Source organism: Protopterus annectens, chromosome 8.part0 (genome assembly GCF_019279795.1).
Source record: "Protopterus annectens isolate FY-2018-M chromosome 8.part0, PAN1.0, whole genome shotgun sequence".
NCBI lineage: Eukaryota > Metazoa > Chordata > Ceratodontiformes > Protopteridae > Protopterus > Protopterus annectens.
The window spans coordinates 1,941,938,239-1,941,951,416 of NC_056741.1; the positions used below are offsets into that span (position 1 = coordinate 1,941,938,239).

At 38.2% G+C, this 13,178-nt stretch overlaps 1 protein-coding gene across 4 annotated transcripts in view; it reads left to right on the plus strand.

Moving 5' to 3' along the window:
• Positions 1 to 13,178, plus strand: part of BCAR1 (BCAR1 scaffold protein, Cas family member) — a 2,082,713-nt gene that overhangs the window by 1,779,769 nt on the left and 289,766 nt on the right. For all 4 annotated transcript variants that reach the window (XM_044081461.1, XM_044081458.1, XM_044081457.1 and 1 more), the window contains one exon: positions 12,210 to 12,905. In XM_044081461.1, the coding sequence (XP_043937396.1) occupies positions 12,210 to 12,905 (696 nt within the window). The remainder of the gene's footprint in view (positions 1 to 12,209; positions 12,906 to 13,178) is intronic.

Below are 13,178 nucleotides of genomic sequence, written 5' to 3' on the forward strand. Positions count from 1 at the left end.
ATTCAACAAGAGATTAGTTTCACTGGCCAAAATGCTGAGATTGTCATTATTGTTTGAAATTGAAAGGTTGGTTTGCAATGCTCACAAGTTTTTACCATCATTTATCACTGGATGGGACAGCAAAATGTCAGTCTTAGAGTTCAGGACATCAAAGAAGGGGCACACATAGCAGTCTGCCGGATCTAAGTGGCAAACATCAATCCCTTTCATGGATGCTTTGTAGCAGTTAACAAACAAATTGGCAGTGACAGCTTTTGTAAATTGCAGAGGCTGTGTTAACCAGTGCTTGTCAAGCTGTTATGGCATATTTCTTTAGGAGTTCAAGGTCCTTCTGTGCCTGTGTATTGTTAATAGCATTATATACTTCCTTACATAGCAAATGGTAGTAAATGCATAAAGCATACCAAGATATGGATGTACAGTACATAAGACCCTTTGCTCATGGAAACCCCTCAAATATTAGCAATTAGCTGGAATGCAGTCTTAGTTCTTGCTGCCATGACATGCTTATGTCTACCCTCACAGTTATCAGAACTGTTTAAATGCAGGCAGCTTTTGGAGGATGTATGCATTCAATATGGAGGTTGGGATAGTACCCGTGGCTTTGTAGTTTGTCTGGTTGGGCCCTTGATTAGTGCTGTACAAACAGGACTAATGCACTATGATTCACCTGTGAGTAAATATTCAGCATACACTAGAAACCTTTCTATCTAATCAACACAATAGTACCCAGGGTGTGGGAGATGCACATGGGAGTTATGTTGTATTTAACTATATTTAAACAGATTGACATTTGTGAGAATTGACCAGAATGCGATCTACAGAACTGGATGTTCTTGTCTTATAAAGATATATATATATATATATATATATATATATATATATATATATATTTTTTTTTTTTTCCATTCGTCATATTCGACATTTAGACCTAATTACTATGCAGGAATTCGGCATTATGGTTCGATGTTCAAAATGGAATTTGTTTTGAACGTCAACATTTTAATAGTAAACTATATATATATATATACATACATATATATATATATATATATATCTGTATATGTGTGTGTGTGTGTGTGTGTGTGTGCGTGCATATATATGTGTGTGTGTGTATACATGTATGTATGTGCATATGTATGTATATATATATATATATATATATATATATATATATATATATATATATATATATATATATATTTATATATATATATAGAGAGAGAGAGAGATGATGTAGATATAGATATAAATATATATAAATATGTATGTATATATTCTACTCATCACTACATATTGTTCTTTTTTTTAACAAGGATGTTATTGTTTTTCTTTTCCTAAACTATAAAATGCAGATTAGCACATCTACAGTTTATGTAACTGTTTTAATGTGAAAATATACACATATTTCCTATATTTAGCCTGTCTATGTAAAATTTCAAATTTTTTTTATTAATTTTTTTCTTGTGATTGTACACTCCTGAGATGGGTCTGAAAATGAACCAGCGCAATCAGTGCTTAATGAGATGTAGACAGTTTAAAAGACAGCACACTTGTTTTATGTTAAGAAACTATGAGAATTCAGTAATTAATTTTAACTTTTTCATGTAATTTGAGTTTTAGATCTTGAGAAGTAGAGGGAGTACAAGTTACAAAACCCTTAATCTGAGAGGCTTAACTACTTTAAAAGAAATGGCCTTTTGTGACTCATTTTCCAGGCACTTCCTGTCATGTGTTGATTGGTTCAGCTGAACTCCAGAGTAGAGACAAAATTTACGTAGGAGTATAGCATGCCGTGATCTGCAGGTCAGCTGTTCGTTTGCCTTTCAGTCATGAGTGTAGGTGGATCTTGCAAGCAGACAGCTACAACAGGATGTATTTCCTATGTTGAGCTAAGCCAGACGCGTGGCCATATTTGGAAACTGCTTGCTTTCATAGTGCTTCTTTGCTTGTCAAATTTAAAATGTTCTGTTTGCTGTGATTATAAAATACCTTAGAGGAAGACATTAATGTGTAACGGTCAGCTCCTGGAGAATTGTGAAATGTCCATAGCAATTTCAGGCAATAGGTCCTTTTTCTTGGAATGTGATGACTTCATAATTCATGAACCAAGACATATCTGCCAGTGTGTTTGGCAAAATGTCAGGCATTTGTCAAAAGTTTTGATCATGTGTGTTGCACTGTTTAGTGCTTATTTCTTCAAGCTTCAAATAAAAGGTGTTATATTTCAAGTAGTGACACAAAAAGGCATACTCTCTTTCTCTAAAGCAGTAGACATACACAGAAAAAGTGCTGTAAGTATTACCAGGTACAATTTGAGCAAGACCCAGATTTGTAGTTTCTGCATTCACAGTATCATACATTTCATTAGAGTAGCGGAAAGTCTAGCTAAGACATGTTTCTTCTTTTACTTAGCTCTACATCTATTTAGTTAATTCTACTCCCACTCGCTCTATTGTATTCATAAGCACATTCTAAGAACCATTTTTTATTCTGCATTTCATATCTTATGTACATTATGCCTTATTTTTTTGGGTAGTTTCTCTGCATCTCTTAGTTTTCATAAGAGAAAGTCTTTAAACAAAACAAAAAAAAAAACACTTTTTCATGTAGAACAATTCAGTGGTCTGGCATCTAGTTCAGAGGACTAAAGTTCTGAACTATAAATGAGCTGCTTCCTGTGCCCAGGATACAGGGTTTGATTCTTTCTACATTCATTTGCCTACTATGTGATTCTGAGCAAGTCACTTAAAAAGCAGTGTACTTATGTCATCCCCCTGAGAAAGAACAATTGTTTCTAGTGGGCTTACCTGGTCAACAAATGGGTAAAAAAAAAAAAAAAAAAAAGCTGTGGTATAACATTCATTAGCTTATTAGGCCTAGTAAGACCCTGGACTGCACAGTGGTTTCCTTGTGGCTGTTTTTCCTTGAAGAAAGTACCACAATGTTACACTGTTATTTTTTTATAAAAATTCTGAAACTTCCTGGAAACCATATTACTGTTGGACACAATGTTTATTTATGTTACTGTCAACTTGTGACTTCATTATTCCTAAAAAGTACCTTTGATTTTGTTGATCCTTAAAAGTGCCCCCAATGTAGTCTGAACTCATATTTTGCCTTAAAAGAACACATTACAAAAATGCTAGGTTACCTGTGGGTAATATTATGCATACACACTAATAAAAGTTAAACAGCTCAAAACATTATTTTTTTTTAAGATGGATCAAAGGTTTTAAGTTTTTGCTTGAATTAAGGTCTAGAAGTATTAACTAACCCAGACATTTTTCTTGAGTGACAATCCATTCCTCTTTAGAATTGTCTTTCCTTTCCTTTTGCCATGGGCTTTATACCGCTGTGTATGCAGAGTTCACATTTGTTTGTACATACAGAGGAACACATGGGCAGTGGGCAGTATATATATATATATATATATATATATATATATATATATATATATATATATACATACACACACACACACACACACACACACACACACACACACACACACATATATATATTTGCCTGTGCGCACATGTGATATATATGTATATATATGTTTACTGGCTTCCTAAAAGTAACCAGGTAAGTAAGCAAGTATTAAGGCTGGTGAGGAAAATATATATTTTTTCATAGTTTATGGGTACCCGCATTCCGGTCATGAGGCCATCAAAGAATATTGACTCTTTTATATTTTGAGAACATTTTCTCTGTCCTACCCAGTCATCAATTGCATTTTTAATTGCTTAGATTTTTTTTATTCTCATATGTAAAGGTAAATTATTCCATGATTTTGAGACTATGTATCATAGGTTCATAGGTGTTTACTGGACTAACAATCACAAGGGCCTTTTTAAGCCTAGCCATGCATCCCAAATCTCTGACAAGTTCTGCTACCCTTGATAAGTGTAAGCATAGGCCTGGGAGATGAACCATTTACAGGTTACCTCTGTCCACTAGAGACATAGGTACCAAACGAGGGATGAATTTCCAGTTTCCCATCCCATCCAATTGTCTAAGTTGCACTTGAATTGGGTTAGGAAGGAACTCTGCTTCACATGGATCGGGGAGCCTGTTCCATAGACGGGGTAGTCTCTGGGATACATACCTAAGTCTTAAGAATGGGTAATTCTGGTGCTGTTTGTTTTGTGGATATGCAGGAGGTCCATCAGAGAGGGATCTGACAGTACCCTGTATGCCAGACATAGATTTCCTCCCTCAGAAGCCTGTAAGAGATGAAGTACAGAGAGGGCTTTGAGGCGGTCTGCGTAGGACATATTACTTATGCCTTGTATTCTTTTAGTGAGGAACCTCTGTGGACATTCCAACTGTTGGGTATGCCTGGTTTGGTACATACCAAAGGGTCATTGTACTCAATGATAGGTCTGATGAATGCCGAATACAGTGGAACAATGACTTCCTTGGACTTAGATGCCATACCTTTGTTTATAAGTTGAGCAACATAGAATCATTTCCTCACCAATGTAGACACGTGATGATCAAAGGCTAGATTACTATCTATGTGTGTCCCCAAGTCCCTGACTACTGGGTCATCTCTAAGGGGGTGTGTTGTCAATATGATAAGTTACCAAGGATGGATGACTTCCCAAAGTTGTTGAGTTCAAGGTTTTACAAAACAAAGCATTTCTATGTTTCTGAGTGATTTGATTGCTGTATATTTGTAAGCCCAACATGATCTTGTATACTTCTTCACTAAAAAGCTTTATGAGCAAGACATAGCTTAGGCCCCAGATCAGTTCATACTGCAAAGATAAAGGTCTGAATGCTTCAGTCTGTCATAATATTCCAAAGCTCTAATAGCCAGATTGTTTTGTAATATTTCATTGTACAATTTCAAAGTTTCCCCTATGTTATGTATATACACAAAAGGTTGAATTATATTTAAGAATCAGACAAATCATTACTTTATATACCTCAGTCAGTATAATCAGTATAACCATCTCACAGGTAGTCATAGTTTTACATAACAGACCACTTTATCTCATTGCTGTGTGCTCTTTTCTTAACACCTAAAGCATGACCCTTAAAAAAATAACTTTACCTATAAGTATAGTATATCTGTGGCTATGTTATTTAATAATAATGGTGTGTCAGGTTTATGCTTACATCCTCCCATAGCCCCTCTTTCCCTATTTTTACACAGGGACTTGTAGTGTCACATTGACAGTGACCATGACCTAGAGCCAATGTACCGTTGGGTGGCTAGGCCTGCCACAGTTGTTCTTCCATATTTAACACACTCATGTACATTCACACATATCGCCAGTTTAAAGCATTCATTCCCCTTACAGCGTGTCTTTAGAATGTGGGAGAAAATTGTAACTTTCAGGTAAAACCCACACGACTACATGGGAGGACGTGTAGACTCCAAATAGAAGGCACCACAGCCAAGAATCAAGATCTTGCTGTGAGGCGACAGTGCTACCCAATGTGCCACTGTGCTACCTGTCAGGTTTAGGCTTGCCAAATATCATAAACTTGTATTTAGTTATACTAAAATATATTATCTAAAATGTTGTCCAACTGTCTGTAACTTTAATGTAGTTTCTTAAATCCTCTATATTTTTATTGGATGGAAACATTACTGCAGATTTGCAATCATCAGTGTAATTTGTGATCTTGTACTCCACTACATCAGTAGAAAGCAGGATGGTAGGTTCCAGTGGTAGCTCTAGAAGATTCCACAAGGTAGACTATGTCAAATAGCCAAATGTTGGCAACATTCCAAATCAAAGACCACCTGCATTATTTTTGAAGTGCTCTCAAGGTCACTGCATTAGCGAGTCTTCATAAGAGTTGAGTCATAATGGTTATGGTGTGACTGCTCATTGGGTTACTGTGGTGACTGGATTCATTCATATGCTGAGTCACACTGCAACTGTACAGAGAAAAAGTGTGCAGAGATTCATGCTTGCTTTGTTTCTCAGTTGCACATAAGTCAGTGTAGTGCAGTTACAAGTCATACAGTATTAAACTAGTATTTGTGGCATGTCCAGTTTCTATTATCAAGTTCTTTTTGTAGGCAGCTTTCTAATTTGCTTCCAAATATACTGTGTGATTGCCACATTACCCTCAGCTGGAACAACTGCTGTAAACACAAAATGTATTTCTGTGTAACTCATACAGACGAAGGATGAAACAGTACCATATATTTTACTCAGGTTACTGTGACACTGGACAATGTCTATAGGCTGACCTCCAATGTGGGCATATAAAATACAGAATAGAAACAAATTTAGGAACTGTGTGCTTCTTGAGGGAAATAGCTACAGGATTATCTTTTTTTTTTAGACTTGTCTGACTAAAACTCAATTTACACAACTTGCCTGTTTTCAGATGTGACCCAGAAAGTTCTCTTTTGTTCAGCTAACTTGGTGAGAGTTGTAGAATACAAAATCAGCGTTCACGGGAATCAGAATCATGTAGTCAATAATGTGTTCGCTGTAAACTTTCTGTAAGGTTAGTTGTACTGTAATGATGAAATATGGTAACCATTGAAAAGATGGGACCCAAATGAGCAAGTCCTGAAATACTGAGACCAAATGGCCAAAAAAACAGATTTGTATATACCAAGTCTGAGATGGCCATTTCTTGGAATATTCCCTTTTCTCCAAGGTATGGCAGTCTCAGAGTTGATATATGCAAGTCTGGTGGTAGGGAGCTTGCCACTCACGTTGGCAGGTGCAGGGGGGGGCTTCCCCCTGGGAAAAACAAGTTGAAAGGAGAAGTACTGTGCTTGAGATTCACTCTTCTCCTGCAGTTTCTGTCTTTATTTTTTTCTGTCTGTCAGCACTCAGAGTTACAACTGCTAATATTTCACTAAGGAGCCATAGAAAAGGCTATAGAAGTTTTAAAAGCCTTCTGAGCATAATGTCTCAAGTGGGACCTCAGTCCTCAGACTGTTGTAACTGTGGAAATGTGTTTCTTGCCTTGTTTGAATCATAATTCAGGGACAGAAAGAGAGAACAGTTTTACAAAACATTTAGAAGTGGATGTGTAGAACAAACTCTCAGCAGAGGAGGTAAGGCAAACACATTGGGGGTTAGGAATTGCATTGGACATACATACATAAATACAGAAAACCTAGCTTCAGCATAAGGTGAAGGTAATATGTAAGTGCTGCCAGTAGGAGAGAAGACATGTTGAATGATTGGAAGAATCGGCTAATATATTTTGCTAAACTACTTGTGACAGAAAGTCAGGCTTAAGAAGGAAGCTGATAGATGTGCATTTCCAGACTTACATGTCTGATGCAGGTCCTGCTGGTGCCGTGCCTAGCTCAGCCTGAAACCCTGTGCTGCTGTCATTCCAAATTACTTGGTTCCTCATACATTTCAGCTCCAGGCCCATGAGGTGCATAATTAAGCAGTGGAGACAATGACCGTCTTGTCTTGAGGTGGGATCTCAAAATGACTTTTATTAATAATGAGTACTGTAAAACCAGCATGCATCACTTTAAGCACAAAGACACGGCTATATTCTGTTCAACTTTCTAATCAAGAAAAACTACAGCAAATTTAATGAAGTTACTCTTGCACATTTGCTCCAAGTGATTGTTGTGCCATTTGTACATAGCATTCATATACTCAAGACATAGACTTAAATCTGACCTGATCTTCCAGCGTCAGTGTCTGTACTGATAAAATAGTTCAAGTCCATCATTTAGTGCATCATACTGCTGAATTGTGAGATTTGCTACAACAATAGTGGAACTATGCAGAGAAGATTAGCATGTCTCCCACCAGTAGACAAGGTTGTAGGAGTTCAGAAGAGACATTCCCAAGAGAAGTGGCATAATATTGGTCAGATTCTGGTTTAGTTGGTATCCTGATCCTCCTTGGTACAAAACATGTGTCTCTATCCTTTCGGACTGGATGTATTAGAGTGGCATTCTCCTGATTTACTCATGCTACACAAGTAGCAGCAGAAAAAAAAACAGAGCACATTTATGGGTGGCCCAATGCACTATGAAAGGCGAACTGTCCTTTAGTATTTTTGTGCTGCTGATTAGAAAGCTGCTACAGCACCACCCATGACTTGTCACAGAGTGCTGGTTATAAAGACGTGGTGGTATTAAAAGAACCATTTTGCAGGGAGGTCAGTCATACAGTAATGCACAGCTGCCTAAAGTACTCTCTGGGTAAACCAAATCCCTGTAGGGTAACTGTTTTTAGCCTAAAGTACAGCAACTTTGGAGATGTGATATTAAGTAAAGGTTCAGAAAATGAAACCCAATGCATGGAAAGTATGGGAATCACAATTTAATTTATAAATGCAGTTTTGGAAGCTTGATATTCACAAAACAGTATTTTCTCTGTAATTGTGTAATTGTGTAAATCAGCATCTTAGACCCTTCCTAATTGAGATTTCCAGCTACATTTTAATGTTGGACAGATTCATGTAAAATAAGCAAGTAATCTAATGCTAAATGGGTCACAGTATCACCATGTTTGGCTGTATGTCTGTTTACACTTCCCACTTATTTACTTGCCACCAGCTTGCTATCCATTGCATTTGGTTGACTGTAATAATGTCCCAAAGATTATAAGTGATACAGTGCCTCAGTGATTGCAGTTTCTGCAGCACAGCTCAAGTGTCCATGGTTCTCTGACTCACGGTCTGTAAGCAGTTTGAATATTTTCTTCATATATGAGTGGATTTGGTCCTGGTATCTCAGAGGTTCCCCAGTTTTAGAAAGGACATTCCCAACTGTTTGGAAAGTGAATGACCTCCCCCCATCCCCATGGTGTTACTATAGATGAGAATCCAGGGTGAGGGACTATTCATTGGGATACAGTACACTACATAATATCAGAATAGCCATGATGTATGGCATACTCCCCCTTACTCCTTTGTACAGTGCACATGTCACTCATATGTTAGGCATTATCTTGTCAGGCTTCATACATTTCAGCATGTTGCTGTAGAGGGAAAACTTTTCCTGACTTCAGGGCTGATTAAAACATCAAAATACCATTCTGTATGTCTGCACTGGCAGTGGGAGCACCTCTCCTCTTTAGTTGTCCCGTTGGCTTCTGTAATGCATTCCTGTAAGTCAGGTGAACAATATTAAAAGCTAAGAAGTACAAATATGTGTCAGGGTGACTAGTAGTGATACACTTTGCCACTGTTGTCATTCCCCTGTAGTTCTTAGCTCTGTATCAATGGGCAGGCATATGCCATAGCTGCAGCCATCCACTGAGTACACTCCCTGTTTTGTGTATGTATGGCTTTAGCTGTGCATCAGAGTGCAATAGTTTTGCATAGCTATGGCCTTAGTAAAACATTCAGCTCTGTTGAACATAGGGGGAAGTGACAAATTAAAAGCATTCAGGGGTAATCCATATGTAATTCAGTTGGTAAAAAACACTGGCTAAGCAAGAGGGCACAAGTCAGGTTATCTGTGTGTCCTAGTGTGAGTTACCAGTGGTGTCCTACTGAGCTCTGTACCTGGGAGTTAATTCATTTCTGTACTATTCTTCTCAGAATTAAAACTGAGCAACTGGCTCTACATGAACAAATATGCTGAGGACTGCAAACAGAATAACACAATTTCTTCATTAAAAATGCTGAAGTTCTTCAAGATGAGCTACAAAAAAAATCCACACATGGTACAGCAGGAATGACCTCGTCTTTTAATATCAGTAAATGAGGTATTATGAGACTTGGTAAAAAATGATTTTGTGCTGGGCTATGCCTCTTTCTCTTAACATGTTGTTGTTTGCTGTTTATTTTAGCACTGCTCTGATATGGAAATCGAGTTCACTGCTCATCCCAAATGTTATGCTTTTCTGCATATCTACTTGGCATTTTCAGTGTCCATCATTTTTTTCCCTTGAATCACATGGCCAATGTACATAGCTGTTTTGGTGCCTCTGCCTTGTATCGTTAGTATTGATCCTGATAGGATGTAGATTAATCAAGCCTTATAGTGGATGGACTTCGGTGACTTTTGGAGAAAGTATTGTCTCAAGCCAGAAGTTTTTCTTCTTTCTCAGTAGCACAATATTGAGGAAAACACTGGGAATTGAGTTCCATGCACAGGAGGTGGGGAAGGACGTAAGCACATTCATGACTGATGCACTAGTTGGACACTGTGGGTCTGAGACAGGGTACTATAACATAAGCTCAGTGTAATGGACATTGCTCTGCACCTATCGTCCAGAAGGGGAGCAGGGAGATGCATACTAAGAAGCTGAAGACTTATGTACAAGATACCCTACCGACACCGGACTCATCCATTACCTGCATGTAGGATGAGTGATATGCAGTGCAAATTCCAGGCAGCACAGGGTAATAATGGATTTTTAAGATGTTAGGATAGGATGATGGTAGACTTCTAAGAGGAAAAAAAAACAAGTCCAACTTGGCAGACTGCATCTTTAAAGAAGGAAGTCACATATTTGCTAAAGCAGCAGAGCTCTGGAGGTTACCATTTCTCCTTTGAGAAATGTTCACAACTCCATAACTTTGCTACTAAACCTTATAACTTAAGCCACTGTAGTTTGTAAAGAAAAAGCTACAAGAATCTCAGAGAAGCAAGATAGCAAGAATTTGGCAAGGTTACTTTGTGTCTTTTGACATTTGTCCTTTGGAATGTGCAGTATTCCCCTGTTTAGAGACACACACACACACACACACACACACACACACACACACACACACACACACACACACACACACACAATTTCTTTGTCAATTCATTGTCTTGCATGCATTTGGATAACTGCAGTCAGTCTGCAAGAAGGCAGATGCTGAAGCAAGCTTTAAATTAATTTGAAAGACATACCACTGTTTTGATGTTTTAGTAAAGCATGCCTTGCTAATGCCAGGAGATGAAGATTGGTCAGAAGACCATGGTATACCCTTTCACAAAAGCAGGTACATAATTTAAAATTGAGCAAGCTCAAATAAATTAAAGGGTAACAATACACATAAAGAGCTATATAACAATCGGTGATTCCAGTTTGCATTGTTAACAAGCTTTATTTGCTATTTGTCATAGTCATGAATGATTGTATTGGACTAATTCTGTTGGCTATCCAGTTGGTAGTGATTGAACTACAAGTCCCAGAAACCCTTTGAAATATTATTTGGACTCGGAGGACAAATAAGGGAAACTAAAGTGCTAAGTAGTTAACATAAGCTCGTATGAAAAGTCTGTATGCCCTGCATACCTCTCAACTGTCTAGATTTTCACAGAATGTCCAGATTTTTGTATCATATTTTTGGTCTAACAAAGCCAGAGAGGTGAGATTGTGTTGGTTTGGACATGTGCTGAGGAGGGATGCTGGGTATATTGGGAAAAAGATACTAAGGATGGCCAGGTAAGAGGAAAAGAGGAAGGCCTAAGATAAGGTTTATGGATGGGGTGAGAGAGGACATGCAGGTGGTTGGTGTGACAGAGCAAGATACAGAGGACAGGAAGAAATGGAAACAGATGATCCGCTGTGGCGACCCCTAACAGGAACAGCCAAAAGAAAAAGAAGAAGAAGATTTTTAGTCTATTCCTCATAAAATTTGTGATTTTCTGGCAAATCACTGGGATGATCCAAGAAGTGAAGTCACTAAATAATGGCAAACATTTGAGTTTCAGACTTCATATCCTTCAGAAAAATGCTTGCTAAGACAAATCCGGTTATTTAGCAACTTTCTAAGTTTTTAAGGGCAATATTTAAAGACTGTCCCTATTTTTGGGCCTTTGCCCCCCCCCCCCCATTATGTCAGAGTTTGTCCAGATTTTTTGCGCTAAGAGGTTGAGCGGTATGATACCCTGTCACACTGTCTGGGCTAAATATAATCCTTTGTGATCTCACATTGTCCCAGTAAGACATTAAGGGCTGATCCAGTTTGCAAAACTCTTAGTAAGTACTGCAGGTAATGTAAAACTGCCACAACTGTGTTTTTTATTGTTACAAATGCTAAGATGCGATCCTTATCTAAACCTTATTTAATATGTTAATGTAGACAAAAATGGAAGAAGCAAAGTGAGATTTGCATACAGCTTGATATGCAGTTCTCATCAGCACCTTTACAATTTAAAAATATATATTCTTGGATGTGTAAACATTTATAAAGTAGTCATTTCTGGATTATTTAAATAATGTTTCATATTGCAAATGTTACACAGTCTCACAAATTTTGACCCGTTACTTATCCCATGCATTTTCTTTGCTTTCTTTTAGAATGTTCTAGCCAAAGCTTTATATGACAATGTGGCTGAATCACCGGATGAGCTGTCCTTTCGCAAGGGGGATATCATGACTGTTTTGGAACGGAACACACAAGGGCTAGAAGGATGGTGGCTTTGTTCACTGCATGGACGACAGGGAATCGTTCCTGGAAACAGACTTAAAATCTTGGTAGGAATGTATGATAAGAAGCAGCCAAGTGTTACGCAGGGACAGCTACAGGCACCTCAGTCTCCGCTGCCTGGTCACCAGCAAGGGCTGTATAACATGCCGTCTCCATCATCGCAGTACACTGCAATGCACCCAGCGTATCCTACTCTATCTGATGATGTCTACTTAATGCCTGCAACTGGGAAAGGACAGCAGGGTTTCTACCAGTCACCACCTGGCATTGCACCTCCCCCACCAAAACAGCACCGTCAAAGGCAAGGAGCTCATCAGTTCCAGAATCAGCCTCAAGACATTTATCAAGTTCCTCCGTCACATTCTCAGGGACAGGATATCTACCAAGTCCCACCTAGCAGTAAGAGTTCACCTCAGGACATTTATCAAGTTCCTCCATCTGTGGGACCTGGCCCTACTCAGGACATTTACCAGGTACCACCCTCCATGGCACAGCTTCAAGACATCTACCAGGTGCCCCCTTCAATGGACAAGAGAAGTTGGGAGGGACCAAAGCCAGCCAATAAGGTAAGCAACATGTGTAATTTCTACTGTAGTTTAAATGAATATTAAAACAGAGACCACTGGAATTTTGATTATAAAGTGATGAGAGTTTTTAATGCTTTCCTTTAACAACAAAGACAGTGAATGGTGGGAGGAAGCTTTTGGTTCTACGAGATTAATTATTCGCTGCTTATTATTTGAATACCAGCAATGCACAGGACTGTATTAATTTAAATCTCTTTCATAATAAGCATCTCTGCTGTCTATGTCTGTTGAAATGCACCGGTTTTAATCACC